The 23,953-nt window shown below is 39.7% G+C and overlaps 1 protein-coding gene across 4 annotated transcripts in view; it reads left to right on the top strand.

Moving 5' to 3' along the window:
- The first annotated feature begins 899 nt into the window (after positions 1–899).
- Positions 900–23,953, top strand: part of HTR4 (5-hydroxytryptamine receptor 4) — a 200,872-nt gene continuing 177,818 nt past the window's right edge. For 2 of the 4 annotated variants that reach the window (XR_001115209.2, XM_003266614.4), the window contains exons 1-2: positions 900–1,365; positions 18,501–18,573. Coding sequence is in view for 3 of the 4 variants with exons in the window: in XM_003266614.4 (XP_003266662.1) it covers positions 18,548–18,573 (26 nt within the window). In the remaining variant the exon portion in view is untranslated. Of the gene's footprint in view, positions 1,366–18,499; positions 18,574–23,953 lie in introns of those variants that run through there. The other 2 variants (XM_030822692.1, XM_012504670.2) reach the window with 2 other exon arrangements.

Below are 23,953 nucleotides of genomic sequence, written 5' to 3' on the forward strand. Positions count from 1 at the left end.
GGGAAAATGAGAGACAAGGCATATCAGCAGAGAGAAACTAAGAAAGGGACCAACTCAAAGGTTTCTAGCATGGATAAGTTGGTCAATTTAAATTTCCAGTTCACTTGAGATGTGCTCACAATCATAAGTTAATAATTTTTAAGATTGTCTTGGCAGATTTATTTACTTTCAGAAGTTAGTCACTGTCCACAGCTTCTCTGTTTTGTTTAGGTTCCATGAGGCCTCAGTGGCCCTTGAGGGGGTGAATTACTCACCCATTACCCCTTTGCTCCTTGCCTGCCTCCGTGAAGGAAGGCTCTGCTCTCTCCTGCCCTTCCCAACATGCTTAGTCTAACTCTTGAATTATTTTATCCTTGGAATTTGAGGCTTTTGTCACATGTGTTGAGGAAAAATATTTTTCACTCTGTCACCGTCCCTCACAGATACTGCAACTCACTAAGTGGCACACCAGCACCACAAAACTGTGAGTTTATGCCCGTGTTACAGATGGGAGCATTGAGGCTTGTCTCTTGTTTAACTACATGCTGAAGGTCACAGGTGGTCAAAGCTGGGAGGACAGGCTAAGACAGCAAATAGTGGACTATCAATATGGACAGGATCATTTAGGAAGACTTTAGGCAAATGGAATCATTGTCTCTGGAAAACTTGAGTCTTATATCCAAGGTGCTACGAAGCTCACTCTGAACCCTGCTCCCAAACTCTCCCTGCTCTGGCAGAGGCAGAGGCATAAGAAGGAAGTAAACTATACAGGGATAGGATTTCCCTGGCACAGACACCACAAACGCTTTCATATTTATTATCTTTGAATAGAGGAAGTGGGTACTCAGAGAGGCTAACCAACTTGTCCAAGGTCAGCCAGGAGCCTGCAGTTAGCCCAGGGCTCCCTCCTGCCCTCCATCAGATGAGCAGCGCTCAGGCCAGGGAGGGCGCGTGCTGGCCAGCCCGGAGCGGGTGAGATCGCTCCAGCCCGCCTCTGCGCCCACTCCCCTGTGCGCCCTGCTGGCAGAGCGGCACCCCCGCTGTCCCTGGCGCCCAGTGGGGGCGGCAGCGGGCAGGGCAGCGGGGACCACCGGGGCTGGGGGCTGTTGAGCCCGTGGAGTCAGGCTCGGTTGGGGAGAAGGACGATGCGCGGCGAGCCCAGGTGATCCGGGGCTGGGGTCCTGCGCCCGCAGCCCCTGGCCCGCGCCTCGCGCCCGCCGGCTCCCCAGCGCGGGGGCTGGAGCCCGCACCCGAGGGGGCGGCGGGGAGGGCGCAGGCAGCGGCTGGGAGCGCAGCGGCAGCGGCGGCGGCAGAAGCTCGGCTCCGCGGCTGGGGGTGGCCGCTCGAATCTGCCAGGGCACCTCGCTCCCTCGCCTCCGGCAGCGGGTATGTGCGGCAAGTGCGCCGGGGGTCGGGGCCCCAGGAGCCCACGGGTGCCGGTGGGGACGCGGCGGGGGCGGGGCAGCACGACGGGGTCGGGAGCTTGGGGGTTCTGGACTTAGGAGACCCGGCTTTGCGGCAGGGTGGGCTGTGGGGCGGCTCAGGGTGTAGGTGGGCTGGCTGGTTGTATACGACGTGTTTCCAGCGTGGGATCACTGTAGGCTTGGGGCTGGTGCTTTGCACTTGTGTATGTAAATACTTGTGAAACTGCATGTGTGCTCACTGACTATACAAGGGAGGTTGTGTATGTAAAGATTTATGTGTGTGCGTGTGTGTAAGAGAGAGCGCGTATAGGCTGTGCATCCATAGCCAAGTGTGTAACTGGATGTGTGTGTGGACTCTATGGCTGGTCCTTGATGTGCAGCCCGGAGAGTGTGCTGTGTGTGTGTGTGTTTGTGTGTGTGCGTGTGAGAGAGAGAGAGACAAGATAGTGTGTCTTGAGCGTCCACTTTGATGTGTGTGTATACGTGGCCATGAGTGTGTGGGTACGATGTGCTGCATAAAGCCTTGGCGGTCACTGCTGGTACTCGCAACCATCCTGCAGTTGCCTTTCACGGAATCCCAATCCTAATTTCAGATGCATTTCCTCACAGCTTGCTACCCTGTGCGGCACCGTGCTGTTAGTTGTCTTTGAAAGAAGTGGCTGTTGATACAAGGAAGTCGCAGCTGGCAGAGGTCAAAAAGCGGTAGGCATGAGCTTGTCTTCCTAGAGTTCAATGTTAAGAAAAGATCTTGGCTTGATTTCCATTTGGTCCAATCAAATGAAGAAACAGAATGTTTCTTAGGGTGTAGGTTTGGCATGAACCAAAGGAGGCTTTTGATGGGACACTGGTTCAAGTTTGCCCTCCCTGTCTTCTATCACTGGGATGGATTCTCTGGCCCTTAAAGCTGTGGGTGACTGTGGTGAGCAGTAGTGGATATTTACCCTGTCCCCAGAATGGAACTTGAGCATCAGTGACCAAGGGAGATGTTGCTGCGTGCTCCTAGTGAGCACAGGTTTTGAAGGAAAAGGACGTGGGTGGTAGATGCGGTGCCCTGAAAACAAGGAAAAAGTCAGAGAAGGGATGAGACCTGCAGAGTTCTGAAGAGCAGCTCTCACCTAGGAAATATACAAGTGTTAGGAAAAACATTAGTAAAAAGTAAAGAGGTTTTGCAGCGTTAGCAAGTCATTTCTTAATCATATTTATTTTCCTCATGCATTCTCATCTTAAAGTCTCTCTTATGTTTGCATCATTCCCTCCTGTGGGAAATATCCTTATTATAATTATTATTATAGAGGAGAGCCACAGTCATCATTTAAATGCCAGAAGAACTATAGCTCACTGAAGCTAGCAGGAGCGTCAGGGGGCGTTTAGTTCAGTTCATATCGAGCAGAAGGAGGCCCCAGGGCCCACAGGACAGTAGTGTCTCTGGTTCCTCTGAGTTATCTGGATTTCAGTTCTGATGCTGTTCCTTCTAGGGGCAAAAGCATCCTTGAAGCCAACAAATCAAATGTATATTCTTTCACCCTGCTCTTCTGGACCTCCCTGATTCTGTTCATCTCCTCATCTCCTTCCCCAACTTCACAGACTAAAGGACAGCACCTGAAACCCAACATAGGCATCCTGCTACCCCAAGACGCCTCCTGATTTTTCCACCTGTTATTGAGCGCCACCATCCTCTACATCACCCAGGCTGGGAACTGAAGTCACCTTTTTATTCCGCCTCTTCCTTCATCAGTAGCTGCCATAGTTTTCGTCAATAGGCAGGTTTTGTCTGTTTTTCCCTCAATACCTCTTAAATCTATTTTGTTTTTCTTTTTATTCCCACTGCTACCACCTTATCAGGTAAGACCCTTATTTGGGAGTTTCTGGAGATAAGAATAGATATAGACTATGATCACTGAAAAAATGCAAAGGAAATACATGAATTGAATACCTTTGATATTATCACTGTCTGACAAGTTAAATTAGTTTTTTGGAAGAATCTGGATAATGGCTGTAGCATCATTGTGTGACATAGATCAACTTTGCCTTTCTAAGTCTTGGTTTCTTCACCTGTGAAATGTGATGAATGATTTCAACTAGAATCTAGTCACTAAATCATTTCCAAGGATTCTTTCAATGCTAGAATTCTCTGATTGCCACTGATGTTCTTGGTCGTAGCAAGAAACATTTCACCTAATTTCTTATGATTACCTTCTGATATTTAACTGATCAATTTGTTGACATGAAAATTCAATCTTCCATATCATTGCCTTTTTGAGTATTGAAAAATATTCAATATTATTCTTGAATATTTTTATTCAATAATATTATTCAATAATATTCAATAATATTATTAAGGTAACTTCACAGCATTCAGTAATTCAGGATTTCTTGGCACTATTAGAATTTTGAGCTAGATAGTTCGTTGTTGTGAGGACTGTGCTCTGCATCATAGAATGTTCAGCAGCATCTCTGGCATTCATTAGATGCCAACAGCAACCCCTACTTGGGACAACCAGAAATTTCCCTAGGCATTGCTAAAAGTCCTGGGGGGTGGGTGGGCAAAGTAACCCTCCTCCCACCACTCTAGTTGAAAACCACTGCTGTAATTCAAGCACGAGTCTTGTAACCTTGTACAGCAACATCTTACAACAAAGTTTTTAAATAAATAGATGAATTGCTGTATTGCTAGCTGCCTTCCCACCCCCTTCCAACTTTACCATCCTCACACATTTACCCTTATTCCTCTTGCTTTTCACTGCCTTGTTGCTATGCCTGGAAATGCTCAACATGCTGCTGAAGGCTGAGAAGCATTTGGAAGGCAATATAATAATAATCTTAATAGCTCACATTAATCTAGACCTTGATATGTGCCAGACACTGTTCTAAATGCTTAATGAGAATGATCTTATTTAATCTTCATTAAGAATCCTATGAAAGAGATACTTCTGTTACTCTCATTTTAGCAATACGGTAACTCAAACTTAGAAAGGTAAAATAATGTGCCCAAGTTCTCTCAGCTATGGAGTAGTGAAGCTGGGATGAACTTGTGTGTTGTCTGATTCCGGAGTCCATGCTCTGAACCTCCATATTATAGTGCCTTGCATGAATGGGATCTTGGTGTTACAGGGTAGAAAAGAGCTTAGATATCCTCAAGCCCAGTTGTATATCCAAGTCTGCCTCTAGAAAACAGGCTAGAGCCTATGAGCTTGTGAGTTGTGTTCAGCTGAAATGTGATTTCTCTCATTTTTATGTCTTTGCCCCTTCTCTGTTATTCAGAAATAGCTCAAAGGCATATGCAGAGTGAGAGGGGTGGTGGCAGGGTTGGGTAATGGAAAAGTGGGGAGGTACAGGGGAGAGGAAGGATGGAGGAAGGAACAATGAATTATACCTTTATTTTTCCATTAACTTCTCCTTACCATCAATCTAAAATTTCTTCTCTTGTCAAAATTAAATTTGCCATTTTTTTTTAAAAAAAGCTCTGTTTTTATTCTTCTTGGTTTACCCTTTGATTCCTCCATTCCGCATGCTGTTGACTTTTTTATACTATTGAGACAGTAGAAAGTAGTACGGATTTGAACAGAGGGAAATACAACGTAAATGGCTACCAAATAGACTTATTCATAGGGCTAGCCTTAAGTATAGTCTGAGTAAGAATGACTGCCTTATCATTTACCAATTACTAATATGCTTGCAAATCTAAGGCACGTCTGAGAAGGTTGACTATTTTTTTAAGACCCTATATCAACAAGTTCATAGGTTTGGTAACTGCCAGTGAACAAATGATAGAGCACTGGCTTTACCAGCCTCATGGTTGGTTAAGAGAGTGCTTCTCAAACTTTCATGAGCAACAGAATAATTGGATTGTTTATAACACAGAGGATAAATGGCTGAGGGGATGAATACCCCATTTTACATGATCATGATGTGATTATTACACATTGCATACCTGTATCAAAACATCTCATGTACCCTACTATGTACCCACAAAAATTACAAATTAAAACTTAAAAAAAAAAAAAACACAGATTGCTGGTCCTCACTCCCAAAGTTTCTGATTCACCTAGGTTGAGATCTGAGAATTTACATTTCTAATAGGTTCTCAGGTGATGATGTTGCTCCTGGTCTTGAGACCACTATTTGAGAACTGTTGGGTTAAGACCTAAAGAACAAAAATGAAACTCACAATCCAGCCACCTGGATTTTTAGAATGAAAATATATCTGATTTTAAGATAACTAAACATTTGGATTAATGAGAATCAATGAGTGGAACAAGACTGAAAGGTCAATAATTACTAGGGATGAATTGACATTTCTTACTAAGCATCTAAGCTTTGCCTCTTATGTTGAGTTTCAGAAAATCCTTTGCTTTTTCTCAGCAATTGTACTTCTAGGTTGAATTAATTCTGGTCTTAGATCTTGTCATGTTCCTTGTCTCCACCTACCCCCACTGCTACCTTAATTTGGATGATAAAATTCCTCATTACTTACAGAGTAATCCAAATCAAAAGTCCTTTAATATCTTGTCTACTGCCAGATAAATTCTGAAGAGTCTAAGTTAAGAAAAATATATTATCTGTCCATCGAGTTTGCATTTCTTCCCCTTTCAAATCCACATTAGCACTATGGAGAAACCCAACAGAAATTTAAGTCTTCATATTTATGTAGAATTAATTTAATTTTTGATATCTCAATCAGAAAGTTTCTTTTAAAACCAAATTTCAAATTCAATGAACTCCTTCTTTCTTCTTGAATATTAGCTTCTTTTTTTTTTCATGATCACACATTCCTCATCCAAGCAAGGTGTCTCTAAGCACTTACTCAGAAAGATCTGTTCTGAAACTCAGATTTAATTTAAATAATGTTTATTGAATATTTATCATATGTATGTTTTGCGCACCTAGTCTTTGATTTTTCTATCAAGTCCTGAGAAAAGTATTGTCTCTCTCATCTACAGATGAGAAAACTAAGGCCTAGACACTTTAAGAAAACTCTTGTATTAATTAGAAGGCTAGGTGTATTAGTAAATATATTTATCGGTTATACGAAATAAAAGCCAACACTGGCTACTTAAACAAAAAATTAGGATTTATTGAAAAAACAATAGTGCTTTTATAGTGGAATTAAGGAACTTGGCTCCAGGAAGGATGGGAAAACAGTAAATTCTAGAAAACTCAGCTCCTGGAGTTCATGACCCTTTCCACATTGCTCTGCCATTAGTTTGACACATTCCCAGGAGTCTGTTCTCTTAGTTCAGATTCTCAAGAAAGAGAATCTGATTGGCTCAATTGTTTATGACCAAGAAGTCGTAGCAGAAGCATAGTTGCCACAGGCTCATCCTTGTGGTTGTGGTAAATTTTTCCAATGACAAGTGGTGTAGTGGATGCCTGAATAAATGTCCCCTCCTATCACACACTAGTATGGCAAAGACAGGATTTAAACTCTGATTTGACTTCAAGACCAGTATTTTTCTTCTCTGAAAGGGATGTTGGATGGAGAGTCACATACTGTGGCTTGTAATAGAGACAATCTGCCTTTCTTTTTGAGGTTCCCCCACATTAGGCAACCCAGACACAACATCCTGATCCTTCCATTCGTGCACCTCTCTTGAACTCTGATGCTTCAGAGTTCAGGGCACATCCTGGCTCTTCTTTGTCCACCTGGTTTCTGTGTCATGTGGCCTGGCTTCTCATTCTGCTCATGTTTGTCACATCTGTTCACCTAGCACGACTCTAACTCACAGATTGTATCCCATCTTCTACCTGCACAGTAGATCATCATTGCTAATGCCAAGCATCTTCCATGAGCATTGCTGAGAGCTGTGAGTCTCATTTAACTGTTCTAAAAACTCTGTTGTTGCCCTTTTTGAGGCTTATTTTCCAGTAATTTATTATGAAAATAGATACTTAAGGGAAAAGTTGAAACAACTATACAGTGAACACTCATATAGTCACCAAAAAGTTTCTATAATTATCATTTTACCATAGTTGTTTTGTCATATTTCTGTCTACCTATTCACCAATCCATTCTTTGGACAATTGCGAAGTTGTTGTTTCTTATTCTTATTTTTATGCTGAGGAAACAAACCAAGACAGGTGACCTGACCTGTCCAAGGTCACTCATGAGGTGGTAATTGGGCTGGGACTTAACACTGGCAGTCTGATCCCCAAACCAACCACCTCCTTGTTTTGTTTTTGAGATGGAGTCTCGCTCTGTCAACAAGGCTGGAGTGCAGTGGTGCAATCTCAGCTCCCTGAAAGCTTCGCCTCCAGGGTTCAAGCGATTCTTCTGCTTCAGCCTCCCAAATAGCTGGGAATACAGGCGTGCAACACCACGCCCGGCTAATTTTTGTACTTTTAGTAGAGACAGGTTTTCACCTTGTTGGCCAGGCTGGTCTCAAACTCCCGACCTCAGGTGATCCGCCAGCCTTGGCCTCCCAAAGTGCTGGGATTACAGGCGTGAGCCACCATGCCCGGCCCTAACCACCTTATTAACCACCAAGCAGCTTTGTCTCCCCTGTAAGGGGAGAGGGAAAGACTCACTAAAGTTCAGGTAGTGGCAGGGCAATGTCCAGTGCCCAGGTCATCTGATTCTCAAGCTCCCATTGAGCCACAAAAAATAGTCCACCTTCCAAGTAGTAGAGTTTCTTTGCTCCCCCAAAGATCAGCAGTTTTGGTATTTTACAATCTACCTTAGATCTCTGGAAAATCTGATTTTTGACACAGACGATTTCATAAGATGAATGCACTCTTTCTTCCTTCTCAACATTTCAAAATAATTTATGAAAATGACAGACTGAGAAATTACCATTTTGGATAACTTTTTGCATTGTTCAGAGGACTTTAACGTAAGTTATCTTATTTGAACTTCATGAGTAGTAGCAGGTCTGTAAGATAGGTGGGCTGGATGTCTTAACCACCCTGAACAGCGATAAACCTGGGGCAAAGTGAGGAGCTCAAAGTCACATGATGCCAAGAGCAAAATTGAGCCTTAGTTAAAAACGTATTGTCTTTTAAGTGTTGGTAGATGTTCTAGAAGTGTTGTGTACTTATTTGAGAGGCAAATAAGTAATAGTAAATTAAGCTGGGAGAGCTGAGATAGGGGATCATTGAGATCTAGGTTTTGTTGTTGTTATTGTTGTTTGTGGGACAACTTAGTAGTTAAAACTCTGGGCTCTGGAGTCACTGTCCGGAATTGCTTTGGGCAGCTCCTCTTTCCTATGCCTCAGTTTCTTCATCTGTGAAATGAGAATAATTGCAGAACCTCCTGATAGCGTGATGTGAAGGTGAACGAAGTAATGCACGAGAAGGGTTAGGTTCTTGGTCTGTTATAAAAATGTGCCATTGCTCTCCTTCTGCTTCTTCCCCAGGAGCCCTTTCTTCTGTGTTAAATGGGCCCCTCTAAAATCTATGGGTATAATTTTATTTTTTGCTCCAGGGATTGGTTTAGAAACTCCTGGTAGGAGATTGTAGACAGCAGCCTTTGGGGAGGTGACATTTTATTAGTCTAGGAAAAAAAAAATTAGTCTAGAAAAAAAATTATATAGGTATAATTTTATTTTTTGCTCCAGGGATTGGTTTAGAAACTCCTGGTAGGAGATTGTAGACAGCAGCCTTTGGGGAGGTGACATTTTATTAGTCTAGAAAAAAAAAATGTAGATTTTGCTTAAGAATTTTCATCTAAGAGGCTGTAAATAGCCTATGTCTTTTGAGATTGCACTGGCATGTTTAATTGGATATGATCATTAGCACGTGATATCTGAAATGGAGAATTCTGTATAAATGGTTTCCTAATCCAGGAGGTTCAGAAGAAATAGCACAGAGTGAGGACAGCAGAGGTAAACATGCCTGCAGAAACCTTTCTCTTGCATGCAGAGCAAATACTATAATCCGGGTCTCTCAGCCAATGAGGCATTTAAACTGATACAGAAAAATCATTAAAGAGGATTTCAGAAGGGTATGCTCACCTGGACAGATTGCACTCCATCCTTGCAGTGTCTCCTGAACTGCTCCCCAGGAATCATCTTCATCAGAATCACTGGGGCATTTATGATTCAAAAATGCTTTGAATGTGGCAGTGCCTTAATCTACAGTTTTCCATGTGATTTTTAGATATACTAATGTTTGAGAACCACTGTTGTCAACAGCATAATTCTGTAAGATTCAAAATACTAGTTGTTAATTTAGATGAAATGCGAATTTTGATTTGACCTGCTCCAAATTCCAGACCTCTGAAATCAGTAATGACAAGAACCTTTGGGCATTTTCAGGCTCAGCCTTCAGAGGCTTATCCTATAGAGAAGAGGAATAATTTCTGTAGCCACATCCCAAAGTAGGGGAGATGGGCCACTAGGTGCACAGCTGCCTTTGTGAAGAAGCAGATTAGGAAATATCTACCCTCCAATGACTGGGACACAGGAAAGCTGGAATCCACCTTATTACAACAGCTGGTTAACATCATACTGTGAACTCATTGAGCACCTGCTTTGTGAATATTCATTTTCTATTTTTAAATTTTGCATCAACCTTGTGAGGTTGTTGGTATGTTTATCTCCATTATACAGATGAGGCTGCTGAGGCTAAGAAAAGTCAAGTAATTTGCCCAAGGTCATATTGGTAATTAGTAGAACTGGGACAGATTCCAGGGTTGTGGTTTGAATCAGGGGTTGGCAAACTATCTGGCCCACTGCCTGTTTTTGTGTGGCTTGCAAGCTAAAAAAAAGATGTTTACATTTTTAAATTGTTCAAAAAAATCAAAAGGAGAATAATATTTTGTGACAAGTGTAAATTATATAAAATTCAAATTTCTATGTCCATATATTTAGTTTTATTGGAACACAGCCATGCCCATCATTTATGTTTTGTTAATGGCTGTTTCATACTACACAGCAGAGTTGAGTAGTTGTGACAGTGACCTTATGCTCTTGAAAGCCTAAAATATTTGGTAAATAGCCATTTATAGAAAAAAGTGCCACCTCCCACTTTAAACCATTATGCCTGCATTTCTCAAACTTCAGCCATTTGAATTCTACTCCTTCGTGATTCTTGCCACCTTTTCATACCATCTGGAACATTAACTACGTGATATTTTTCTTTAGATCAATTAATTTTCCTTAAATAAATTTATTTTATAAAGAAACAAAAATGAAAGTGAAAACCAGTACCAATTGCAAGAAATAGAAGATAACTGTAAAAACAAATACAATATACCAAGAACAATGTATTCATATTAGATTTCAGCTAAATAGCTGGAACAGACAATGTGGTTATTGCTTCATTTCCCTGCAGATCCCCTGACCATTTCTCTGTAAGCCATCAGACTTCCAATGATGGACCTGAAACATTTTCGGAGGGCCACTCTCAGTCTACTGGAATCCCCTTTGCACACAAGCACAATAAATTGGAGGTGCCTGAGAATCCAAGTTCCACTGTGGATAGCTCTAACCAACAAATTGTGGGTACGGGAGTATCCACATCCCACCTTCCTACCCCCTTGTCTGGGAGAATTCTGAGGCATATGTTTTACACCATTTCCCAAAGCTTCCCTGTGAGATTAAGCTTCAGTGGCTTAATAACACACATCTTACTGTGTCTTATTCCATTTTTTATATTATTATTCCCCTATCAGTGTACTGGCACCTGCCAAATTAACAATGTGCATTTAGTCCTTATCATGAGATCTGCTTCTTGGGGTCCCAACTAAGACAATAGTGTTTCCAGCAAAAAAAAAAAAAAATGTGAGCTTGAGACCTATTCTTCCTTTAAAAAGAGAGACTAGGAAATAATAGGAGGGTTTTCGTAGATAAAGTAGCACCTGTTTGAAACCTTTTAGTCAACATAAACAACAGTAACTAAAACAGAAAATGAAAAGGGAGCACATTTTTTACCATATGATCTGTTGAGTACTTAATGCTCTAGATACCTACTGCATAAGAACATATTCTTTCCCCAGGGGGATGTGAACCACACTTGGAGAATTGCTGTTTTGCCGTGGTGGTTCTCAAAGAGTGGTCCCTGAACCACTAGCAACAGTAATATCTGTGAATTTGTTAAAATGTAGATTCTCCATTCTAAATCTACTACATCAGAAACTTGGGGTAGGGTCCAGGCTTTTCGTTTTTACAAGCCTCCAGGTGATTCTTATGCATGCCTAAACTTGAGAACCATTGCTCTACAATAAACAGCCTCTTAGTTCTGTTCTCGTTGCATTCCTGGATTTCCTCAGAATTCAGAATCATCCAAGATTTGTTCCTTTCCCTCAAACATGACTATCTGATGGCTTTCTGGCTGCTAAGCCTCCTACTGAGGTGGATCCTTTCACTTGCCAAGACACACAGATCAATAATTGGACAGCACTGATGATTGAGATGATCTGCCTCACAGTCAGTCTCAAACTCCTCGTGAGCCTTGCACCCATTTCTCCTCTGGAGCCACAAAGACAAAGCTAATTATTCCTTCTCTAACTATCAAGTAGAACTTTCCGATTATGCCATGCCATTTATTCTCAGGAGCTTGCTGATCACGTACTATATCTCTTTTCTCATATAATTTGTGGTCAAATAGCAAGTGAAATGTTAATCAAGTGATTCCAAAAGCACATAAATTAATGACTGAATCTTCTCTTTTTTTCCCACAAAATTCCCAGATTCACACTTAATTGGTCCTGTTTTCTTGGGATCTCATTGTATTCTTTGGGGAAAAAAAATCTCTGCCTTTGGGGAAAAAAAAAACCCTGATTTCTAGAAACACTAGATATATCCCATTCAGCACAACATGAAATGCAAGTGTATGTTACCCCTTTATTTTTCCTGTAATCCATTCCTTTTAACAAAAGGTAGGTTGGGTATTTTAATCCTTTTAAATATCCTTTTGTTGGTTAAGGGCTGTTTTATATAATAGTTTTTTGACAAAGGTGCTAAACTTACCAGCTGTGATATGTTTATTTACCCAGCTGAGAAACGTGTATTTACTTTTAAAAAAGTTAAAAACATTTTGCATCCTAATTTTACGTATCAGTATAGGTGTATTCCAATTATAACGGAATTGGCGTCTGTATTGGATATTCAGTTATGCAAATGAAATGGCTAGAAACTTTTTATTTAGGACTAAATCTTTCTAAATGACTTAGTTCAAATGACATTTTTACTACCAGCGCTAGTAAGATCCAGCATGTGAAACACAGGCTTCTTTTTTTTTTTAATCGTTTGTTCACATTTTCACCTGTACACTGCAATTTAGAGCTCTAGGTAAACAATATGTTTTTTTTTGGTGAGGGACTAATTTATAGGCAGAAATTCTTTTAAAGAGAATGTATCAGCTGATTAAGGTTAAAAAAAATTTCCAGGACAGCATCCTATAAATTCTGAATGTTTCCCAGAAAACAAAATCCAAGTAAATAGCCAAGGAGAGGGTTCTTTTCTTCCATTTAGTGAGAGTATTTTCTTTGTTGCAAGTTTTCAGATGATTCGATAATTTTTTTTCATGCTGAAGGTCAAGAGAGTTTGGAGTACTAGGAAATCACGATCATCATGGAATTTGTAAGACTGTTTGTGGGTTGCTTGCTTGTGTGATCCTGATGGGATTGTGTGTTTTAGTGCATATGGCGGGTAGTAGGTTATAGCAGTGAGGTGACAAAGCCAACAACAAGCCTTTGGATAGGTAATTCTTATTCCAATATCTGGCCTTGCACATTTCTCTTACTTTTATTCTACCTATGGAACATATTTGAGACATTCTACAAGTTTCCTGTAACTTTAGAGAAGTTCTAATTACTTGACATTTCTCCCTTGGGTTCATCCTCTGCCCCATTCCATTCTGCAGTTGGGAAAATTGAGATCATGAATAGTGAATAGACTTGCTTAAGAATAAGACAGTAGCAGGGTCAGGTGGAGGGCCTAGGTCCAGTGACTCCCCCTCCAGTGGGCCATAATCAATTATTCCATTATGTCAGGTTCCCACCCTTGATTTGGCTATTAACATAATAGTGTTTTACTTACTCCTGACACTTGTCCCAAAAGAAGGGTATTGGGATGTGTCGTTTGATGTAGAAATTTAACCCACGTAGGCATACTCTATAAAGAAACGTGGTCAATCCCAGCATAGTTATGCATGAATATCCATCCATGCAACCAAAACCAGAGAAAACAAAACAAAGCAGAGCAAAGCAAGCTGAGGTTATGACATAGCTCCAGGTTTGCAGATGTTGGCACTGTACCAAACTACATCAATATTTCATTCCAATAGGTGGCGGCTGTTCACATGTGAACCCTGGGCTCACACTTCTTATAATAGAGATGCAACTACACACCTTCTGTTAACCATTAACGCCTGTTCCACAGCAATATTTCAGAGAATTCTGAATCGAAAACAAGGGTAAAGATGGGATGCACTTACCTTTGGGGTTTGCCCTTAAAAGTTGTAAAGCCAGAAAACCAAGGGTTGGAATGGTTTTGAGTGGCATAAAAAAGATAAGCTCTTCCTCCTCCTCCTAGTCTTATAAGGAAAAATCAGATTCTGAATATATCCATCAAGAAAAAGAAGCTCAAGGGAATCTGATAGAATTATATGTTGCTGCAATTTTACTTTTATGATGGATAAAATGTTTTCAGTAATTCCAGTGGTTTGAGCTTGTCATGCATGGTCTTGAGAGACTATTGAGACATGCATTTGTACCTCACATTGGTAGAAGAGTTTGCTTGACTCCTCGCCCATCGCTTTTCCAGAACTTGCCATGATCTTTTTCCGGTGATCTAGGACTGTTTCTCTGAAGGGGATTAGTATGGAGGGTATCATTTCTTGTCCCTTAGTCCAGATGGCAGGGTACAGCGTTACTGTCATTAAAACACAGTCACACCACCACACACATACACACCAGGTCTTAATGGATTTGAATTGGCAGAATTTTTAGAAGTGACACAACTTGTACCTGAGCATAGGAGATGCTCTGAGTTGATTGTGTTTTTAATTAGCTAGGCAGTGTTTTGTGAAGAAGCCAGAAATGTAAGTATTCAAGATAAAAGCACTGGTTCCTTCCACATCCCCCTCACCCTATGCAATCTTCCCAGCAAGAGATGTTCCTATAATCATGGCTCTGATTAGTTCTCCCTGGTGAGTCCTGCAGAAAATAGCCGGGCATAATCAATTAATCAAATTAGGATAGGTACTAATCATCATCTCCTCCTTCCTCTGTTCCTTTCTCTCTGACAAAATGCATGCTATCTCACTGGTTTGTTAAAAGGCAATCATTTTAAATTTGCTCATTGGGTTTCAGTGCAAAAAATGTAACAATGTATATGCTATGAATATATAAGATTTTCCTTGTGTTGTAACATTATCATATGCAGTTTTAATGATACAAACTTCAGGTTTTAATGGCTTTTAAAGCTGAAACTACCCAGCTTTTCTTCCCTTTAATCTGTAAAACAATACAATATTGATTTTTTTGTATATTACTCAGCATTCATTTGCTTGCTGACTGAAACACAACTCAAACTGGCTTAAGGAGGAAAAAAGAATTTGTTGGCTCTAGTAATTAGGACATTCAAGTGTAAAATTATCTTAAGACACTGCTGGATCTTAAGCCTCAAATTATATAGTCAGGACACTGGCATTCCCTGTGTTGCGGCTCTGCCTTCCTTTGGGTTAGTTTTCTTCTCAGACAGGCTCCTCACAGGGGTGGCAATGATGGCCACCAACAGCTTCAAACTGTCTGACGTCGGAGGAAAGATAGAGTCTTTCTAGCAAAAATTCTAGGCCTGGCTTTCCCTGGTCCAGCCAGTAAGCTAAGGGATTCTTGTTGCCAGGAATGGACTATTCTGATTGACCAGCCCTGCTTATGTGTTCATCACTGGAGCTAGGGATTGGAGAAGGGAAGGGGTGGTTCCAGTAAGGAAAGTCAAGACATTATTCTCAGAGAAAGATGAAATAGATGGATGGATAGCAGAAAATTATAGTAAATGTTCACTTTCATCAGGATACTCTGTTGCTCTAGTGGGAGGACGTATAATAAGATGACGAGAATGATGTAAGCTAAAGCTCGAGTTTTGGAATACATAGCCCTGAATCCTATTCCCAGATTGGTCAAGTGCTGCTGTGTATGACTTTGGCAATTCAATTAACCTCTCTGACCCTCAGTCTCTTCATCTATAGGATGGAGGTTGGACTGGGAGGTTGGACTCAAAGGTTGGAGGAGGAGAAAAAGGGCAATGTCTGGTACTTATTAACACGTAGTAAAGGGTAACTAATTAAGATATAACACTTTTGCTATTCTTTAAATTACAGTATTCTATTCTGGGATGGCCCCCTTCCTCCCAGTGTGAAAGTCAGAAACTCCTAAGCCTCAGTTTTCTCATTTGCAAAACTAATGAACCACTCAGTTGACTCAATAAATATCTATGATGAGGACACAATACACCAGGCATTTCTCTGGGGCACTGAGGATGTCACAGTGGTCAAGACAGTGTCCTATGTCCTCTTGAAATTCATATTCTAGTGAGCAAGACAGATCACAAATAAAGAAGCAATTGACTATATATATATATATATATATATATATATATATATATATACTGGGAAGAAAAAATAGAACAGAGAAAGAGGATAGACATTTTTAGAAAATGGGGTGTGAAATTGTAGTTAGGTGTTGAGAGAAGACCTGTCTGAGGAAGTGATATTTGAGCGGCACCCCTAAGGAAGTGAGAGAGTAATCTACATGGTCACATTCCAGGGAAAAGAGACAAAGTGAAAAGTCCCTGTGATGGGAACCTACAGTTATGGCCCAGGAAAGCGGCAAAACCAGTGAGCTGGTGGGTGGGGAAGGGGAGGGGCATGGCTACAGTTGAGTTTGGAGAAGAGCGGGGGCCAGATCTTGTAAGGTCTGGTTAGCTATGATAAGGAGTTTGGATTGTATTCTAAGTGTGATAGGAAGCCACTAGAATTTTATGCAAGCAGGAAATGACCTGACTTACATTTAAAAAATATCATTCTGGCAGGAGACAGATTGGGGGTGTGGGTGAGTAATTCAGAGAAAGAAATTGGTGGCTTGGACCCCGGTGCTGGGTCCAGAGGTGATGAGAAGGGTCGGGTATAGGAATAATTTTCTTTCTTTCTTTTGCTTTTTTTCTTTCTTTCTTTTTCCTGAGACAGGGTCTCACTTTGTCACCCAGGCTGGAGTACAGTAGCGTGATCAGCGTGATCTTGGCTCACAGCAGCCTCAACCTCCTGGGCTCAGGTGATCCTCCCACCTCAGACCCCCAGGTAGCTGGAACTACAGGCATATGTCACCACGCCCATCTAATTTTTTGTAGAGACGGGGTTTTGCCATGTTGCCCAGGCTGGTCTCAAATTCCTGGGCTCAAGTGATCCGCCCACCTAGGCCTCCCAAAGTGTTGGGATTATAGGCATGAGCCACCGCCCCTGGCCGGAATCATTTTCAAAGTAGAGAGAATGAGTTTGCTGATGGTTTGGTCTTAGGGTATGAGAAGAAGTTTTTTTGGTCTGAATCACTGGGTAAATGGTGGGCCATTTACTGAGATGGAGAACACTGGAGGAGAGCAGGTTTTTGTATTGGAGATGAGAAAGGAAGAGTTTAGTTTGAAATGCTTTTTAATCTCCATTTTGAGATGCTGGATGGGCACTGTCTACACCTGGGAAAGTTTCAATGTAGGGATAAAATTTCGGGAGTCTACAGTGAATAGTATTGTAATTGTACTGTGTTTTCAGCCGCCAGATGGATGTGATCATCTCAGGAAAAAGTTTAGATAGACAAGGAAAGAGGATTGAGCCCTGTCACTTCAATAGTTAGGGCTTTGTACTTGTATATTTCCAGCAAAATATTATTCTACATTCAAAATATAAAACAGATAGATGTGGACACAGCTACTTTGCTTCAGATTAGGGGAGAGGGCTCAGAGTCCTGCAGGTGGAGCCTTCCCCATGCCTGCCCCAGGCGCAGAAATGCCCATGGGAGCTCCTGTTAAGTTTGGAGGATCTCAGAAACAAACATCAAAAAACACAGAGAGTCGAGGTCCTTTCCTTATCTAGTGATCTGCCATTCTCTTCCTGGCTGCCAGCCACATCTGTTTAGCTCACCCTGGCCAAGGTGTCCAAGGGCCCAGGCTGAGTTTCATGGTTCTGTTATGTAGATAAACAGATTTCCAGGTTCTTCTTGGTAAGATTCAATTAGAAAACTAGCAAACAGAACTATAGAATATCAGAGCTAGGAGTGAACTCAGAGATTATTTTTTTCCAATCTCTTCTCTTTACTGAGAAGTGAATGATGATGCTCAGAAAGAAAAGGGACTTGCTCATGGTGACCCTGGAAGAGGCAGCTGGACCCTGCCCCTACACTCACTGATTCATCATGCTGTGGAACAGATGTGATGAAGATATAAAAATTCTTTGCAAAAATGGAACTGAACAATTAGTAAAGAGGGCTGATTTTGTGGAGATCAGTAAATGCCCATCCATTAAAGAGCATGAGGTCTTCTGAGGGTCTATGATAGAGGAACTCTCCTTCGATTGGGAATTCTTAGCCTGGGGTTCCTGGATGGGCCTGGGATTCCTGGATTCCTGAGTTCAAGGAATCATGGACTCTCTAGAAAGTGTGCATGTGTGTGCATGCATATCTATTTTTTTCTGGGCAGACAGTTCTCAAGAGTTTACTAGATTCTCAAAAGAATCTGTGATTTCCTACCCTTAAAATGATTTAAACATTTTTTAAAAATCCTCATAGGAACAAAATGGCCATTTTGGGCAATATACTATTTTAAGCATAAGAATGTAGCTACCTATCTTCACTAGTTACTGTCCTAATGCAGATCATAAAAATAAGCCATGTTTCTGGGAAGAACAAAAATAACAATAAATGGAGCAAAAAGAAGCACCCATATGTTTTAATCACAAAGCGATCAGTAGGATGTAAATAAACCTTTTGTGACACGCGGCTGTACCATACCTCAATATGCCAAAAGCTTTTTACTTTAGTATTGTTTATTAAATATTTCTACAAAACAAGTCATAATAGGAAGCAATAATTATTTGAGTTTTTTAAAACGAGGACTTGTATTTGTCAATGCTACTTTCTTTTGTAACATCTTTTTACTTCCCGCATTTTAGGACCCTGTGGGCATTGAAATCCAACTCACTCATGCTTATTTCCTGTAATGGACAAACTTGATGCTAATGTGAGGTATGTTACCTTTCTATACATATTGTGTTATAAACTGTGAACATTTCTGCTATGAAGACTCTAAAAATCTGTTGTTGTAGAGTTATAAAGTTAATGGATGTGGATTTTCTTTGATGTTTCATATATAATCATGTTCGTGGTACTGTTTGATTATTAGTGTTTTGTCATTTCTGTTTAAATGAAAAATGTAATATGGCTGTAAACATTTCCAGCTTCCTATACTAAAAGTCTGCATTATGGAGATGATGTTTGAAAATAGATATTCATCTCTGTAATAGGAAGAAAGATGTATTTAAGTAGGGGTAAAAATAGCTTAAGAATATCTATCTGTACATCTAAAGTTGAGACAAATTCATGTTGCTTTTTATAGCAGGTTCTAGTTTGTCCACTTCTTTTCTCAACTAGGTCATTATATTATGTGACATAATGGTTGCATGGTATAGTTACATAAAGCTAAATGGTTTTTGTTTGGTTTTGATTTGTTTTCCTGTAATTTTCTGAAAGCCTTGGAGATGAAATAATAGTCTGACTGTTAGGGAAGATTTTCTTTTTGAAAAGATTGCTTTATTTGGCACAATCAAATAGTACAAAGAAAAGTGTATTCAATAAGGCCTAAATGTTATGAATTGGCATTTGAGGCTGAGAATTATCCATAGATATCAGTAGCTGGAATACATCCTAAAAAATACATTTTTGCTGTAATCACAAGAACTTTTTCATTCACTTGAGACCTCTAGAAAAGTATATTTCAGGTATAGATCAGGGGCCTTGTGCCTCTGTGTTTGACATAGTAGAAAACTATCACAAAAGGAGTTGTCAAATATCTTGACAGAAACTCTAGTGTAATATGACTTGCGTTGCCAAGATGTACTATCACCCCAACCAGGGAATTTCTTGAGGGTAGAATGTGTTTCATGATCCCTGGCAAAATCCCTGGTACATGGTGGGTATTTAATAAAGTGATGTTGATCAGTTTGTCATTGTTGTAATATATATATTTCAAATAAGGTTGTGGTCTAGTACATATAGATATACAAAAAGACTGAATTTTTAGCAATAAAACATTTTACACTCTCAATAAAAGTGTGTGGACTTTGTTATTTCCCAGATGTACTAACTTGGTCAGAGTTTTAGGACTTTAACATAGATTATTTAGGCTGGTGCCAGACCTGGTGCCAGGTCTTTAATTTTCCTCTAAAAGTTTCTAAAATTATTTGCCCAGAGAAAGCAGAGAATCTCAGTTTTGTTTTTGTTAATTAAAAGGCCAGAGTGAGCAATATCAATGGTGACACATTATAAAATTGTTTTAAATTTCAGACACTGTATCAAACTGGATCAGTTGGTTAAAATGTACTTTTGAGGGAATAATTCAGATATTATGAGCTGTAACATTTCTAGCTTTTAAACATTTATTTATAGCAGCATTAGATTATAACAGCAGAATACAATTTGATTAAATGGACATTAGCCATTCTCCTGGGTGCTGTGGAACAATAGTGCAGGATACAAGATAATATCACGCCCCAGAATCTTGTCTCTGGACCATCCTCTCTGTCAGTTTTGTAACCAGATCCCATCAACATATGTTTCTCCTCACCCACTCCCCCTCTCTATCCACAATATTAATAACAGGCAAATGCCACAGACTTTCCACTCATGTCCTCTCAGTACAGCCTCTGAATGTCCATAATAAAAGATGTTTTTAGGCTCACATTTACCAAATTGTGATGCATGAATTATTAGGAATACATAATGAATTTAGGTGGTATGCCAACAATATTTTTATTTTAAAATTAAATGTTTATTTTGAGATTACCTCCTTCGGATGAGTAATATTATTTTGCCACTTATAATAGCGAAAAATATTTCCTTATATGATTAATTTATTTAAAATGTAAATGTAGGTTTGTTTTTAAAAATATGCATTTTTATATTAATTAATAAAGGAATGTTAAAAAATTCACAAGGGTATTATGCAAATGACTAAAGTCTAGACACCCTTGTTCTAGGTGTAATTAGCAAGAGGAAATTTTATTATTTTAAAAGCATGAACCAGAAATTCTTCTTTGATAAGGGATGTCCCCACTTGGAAAAGCGCCTACATAAGGTGAGAACTGAAAGGCCTGGGTTTCTAGCCCAGGAAAAGAATCCTTTTTACTTGCTCTGAAGATAGAAGAAAATGAATGGAAAAGGGAGGAGTTTGGAGGAGAGATGATTCAGAGAAGGAGAATCTGGGCTCTGTTTGGGAAGGGGCAAAACATTAGTTGTAAGGGACTTTGAGAGTACAGTTGCATATCTTTTTTTTTTTTCTTTAATGTGGTGTGTGTGCTGACTTCTCCAAGGACTCATTCCTTCAGGAAAATTTTCTAGCTTTGCTATGAATTCATGTTGAATGTTTCCTTTGTTGAATGTGTGAGCTCAGCATGGGCTATAAACTGGTATTATCCCATTTAATTTTTAAAGCAGTCCTACAAGCTCCATATCATTATTATCCCTATTTTACAATGTGTGTCAACTAAGACACAAGGAGGTTAAATAACTTGCTCAAGGTCATAAAACTGCATTGCCTTCTTTTATATGATATTTTATTTCAATACATGTGTGCATGTGAATGTGCGTGTGTGGGTCTATGTATACACTGCTGAGATGTCTGACATTCCTGTGTTGGTAAATGTGGTTTGAAAGAGAGGATGCCCGTGTGAGAATGGACACCCAAAAGGAACAGGATGGCAGGAGACTATAAATGCCCTGGAGAGATTTCAGAAATCTGAGAGAAGGCTTTAGACTTCCACAAGCTGTAGAATTGAGGGGCTCCAGTCAATTTTCCCCAGATGTCAAGAGACAGAGAGGTCCTAGTTGACATTTTCTATTAAATAAAATGTCTTACAGTTAAGTATTTTGTCCGGCCATACTGATCACTTCATTTTTTGTTTGTTTGGCGTCATTTAATTGAGTTTTCTTATTCAGCTTGGTCCTTGCTACAATGTGTCTGTCAGCATCCTTGACTAAAAACATCAGAAACTAACTCTGGCTAACATAATCAAAGGTAATTTGGGAGTAGTTACAGTGTACAAGCTCAAAGAATTACTATGAAAAATGCTGGAGGACCAGGATTAGACATAAAAAAGAACTTTGGGAGTTCCAGGAAAGTTAGAAAATGGAATCATGGCCAGCCACAGGAAGAAGTCAGTAGATTGCCTTTATTTCTTTACTATAAAATAATTAAGCACCTACACTTCGTGTCAGAAAGAGGGAGACAATTTCCTGGGCTTAAGGATTTCACTGTGTAGTTAGATGACAATCACTGAACTAAAGTATGTAATATGATGATAAAAGAATTCTAATAGTAAGATACATACAGTGAGCTATGTTCTCTGTGAACTACAAGGTAAGACTAAAGAAAAGTCATACTAGGTCTTGATTTTAGCAATATGAGAAGCATTATAAGCATTTTCCTCTTAAGAGTCTCCATGGCAGAGAAAGCAGTTGATGCAGGATGGATTGAATCATGATGAAAAGCTGGCAGTGAATCAGGCCCTGGTTGGGGAGGCAAGTTCCTGATGAGTCCTGTCCCTTGGTAAATAGTGTCAGCCAACTTAGCAGTCAACAGGCGGCTCTTTCCAGACAGACTGACACCCACCTGATCTGTTTTATTGGTCTGTTTTTACCTCCTCAAGGCTCCGGAGGAGGCAGCTGCATTGTTGTTTTTTTTTTGAAGGGTTGAAGAAAGAAAAATGGAAACACTGGCTTTGATGATTTTGCAGCAGATACCCTATAGAACATCTTTGGCTTGTATTTGGGGAATGAGCCTTGCTGGTGCCTCACCCTACTTAATTCAGCCCTAAAACACTTAATGCCTGACTTCAGAGACAGCCATGCTTTTGATGTTGTTTAACTACCAGATTCTCCCCGCTGACATGTGGTTTTCCTCAGTTGATGTGTGATCTCTAACTGCAGCCCAGGTTTCTGTCTCTTTTTTCTTGCTGTTTATTACAATTTGAAAGTTTCTGCTTTCTAAGAAATTTTTTCAATCAATTTCTTTTTAAGTTCCAGAGAGTACAATGTTCAGACAGGAGATAAACAGGTGAAGGAAAGTCCATATGTATATAAACTTGCACTTTGAGGTTTCTCAAGATAATGCCTCCAGATTTTGAGCAGAGAAAAAGTTTATTTTATATCTTGGTTCTTTTTAACGGTAGTTTCCTCCTACCCTTGACTCACCTCCCTGCCCCATGCGCTCTCTACCCTCTTGCTTCACTGCCCCTGCAGTCCCTGGGGCTTCTTTCTTCTCTAATAAGAACAACCTCGTTTAAGGATCTGCTTCTTCTCTACAAAATAACCGTTGTGCTTTCTTATTAATGTTTCTCATTAGAAACCAAAAAAGCATCTTATAGGATTATGAATCATACAAATGGTAGCATTTTCTGCCCTTTGCTAGGGTTTCTAGGAAACTGAGAGACAAATTTATAATCACCTCTAATAATTGTAGAAGATCTCTAGGTATGTACAATGGCGCTAAGATGCCTTTATTATATTTTCCAACCCTTTTGATCTCTTCATCTTGTTTCCTTTGCTTTTTAAATAATGTATTGATCATTTTTGTAAGCCACTTTAAGGATATAAAGGAAGAAGGAGGAAAGTGAGAAAGAAATCAAAGAAGGAAGAATTTTCCAGGGAAAGAATCTTTCTTTTTGATTCCTTTGGTAGGCTTGATGTTAGGTACTAGGGAGCCACTAAATATTTTTTAACTGAAGATCAAACTGGCAAGCTTTTATACACAACACAGAAAATCTAAGTAAATACCAAAAATTGAATAATTTAAATATAAAATACATAATCTTTATATAAAAGCAGTCACCTGCTATACACATGCGACAACATTAATTAAAAACCATAACAAAAGTGAGTAGTTGGCTTCAAATTAATTACCTAGTTGCCTTAATTCTGTCATGACACCAAGTCGCAATTCATTACTTTAGATCAAGAAATTAAATGTATTGGATATCAATGTAACTACAAGAATGAATTGAAATTTTCCAATCTTAGCAAACAGAAAAATATAGAAATTTTTTAAATTGGAAAGTTTATTTTGGGTTTGATTAATACCGGTAAAAATACACATTATGTTTCACTAAAGCCTGAAATGAAATGGTAATTTTTAATGCTGACTATTCTAAAGTCTTGAAATAATTTATAGAATTTTAAAAATCAATGTGTGTTAGTCGTTTGCCCTAAAGATTTATTGATGTGGAATTGATTTGGAACTGGAGTTAATTCATGTTTGTAACCTGGCAGTCAGAATTGTGAACATGTGCAACTTTAAGGCATTTAGGTGTTTTGCAGGAAATCTCTCTTCAGGCTCTGAAATTGTGACATTCAT

Source organism: Nomascus leucogenys, chromosome 2 (assembly GCF_006542625.1).
Source record: "Nomascus leucogenys isolate Asia chromosome 2, Asia_NLE_v1, whole genome shotgun sequence".
Lineage (NCBI taxonomy): Eukaryota > Metazoa > Chordata > Mammalia > Primates > Hylobatidae > Nomascus > Nomascus leucogenys.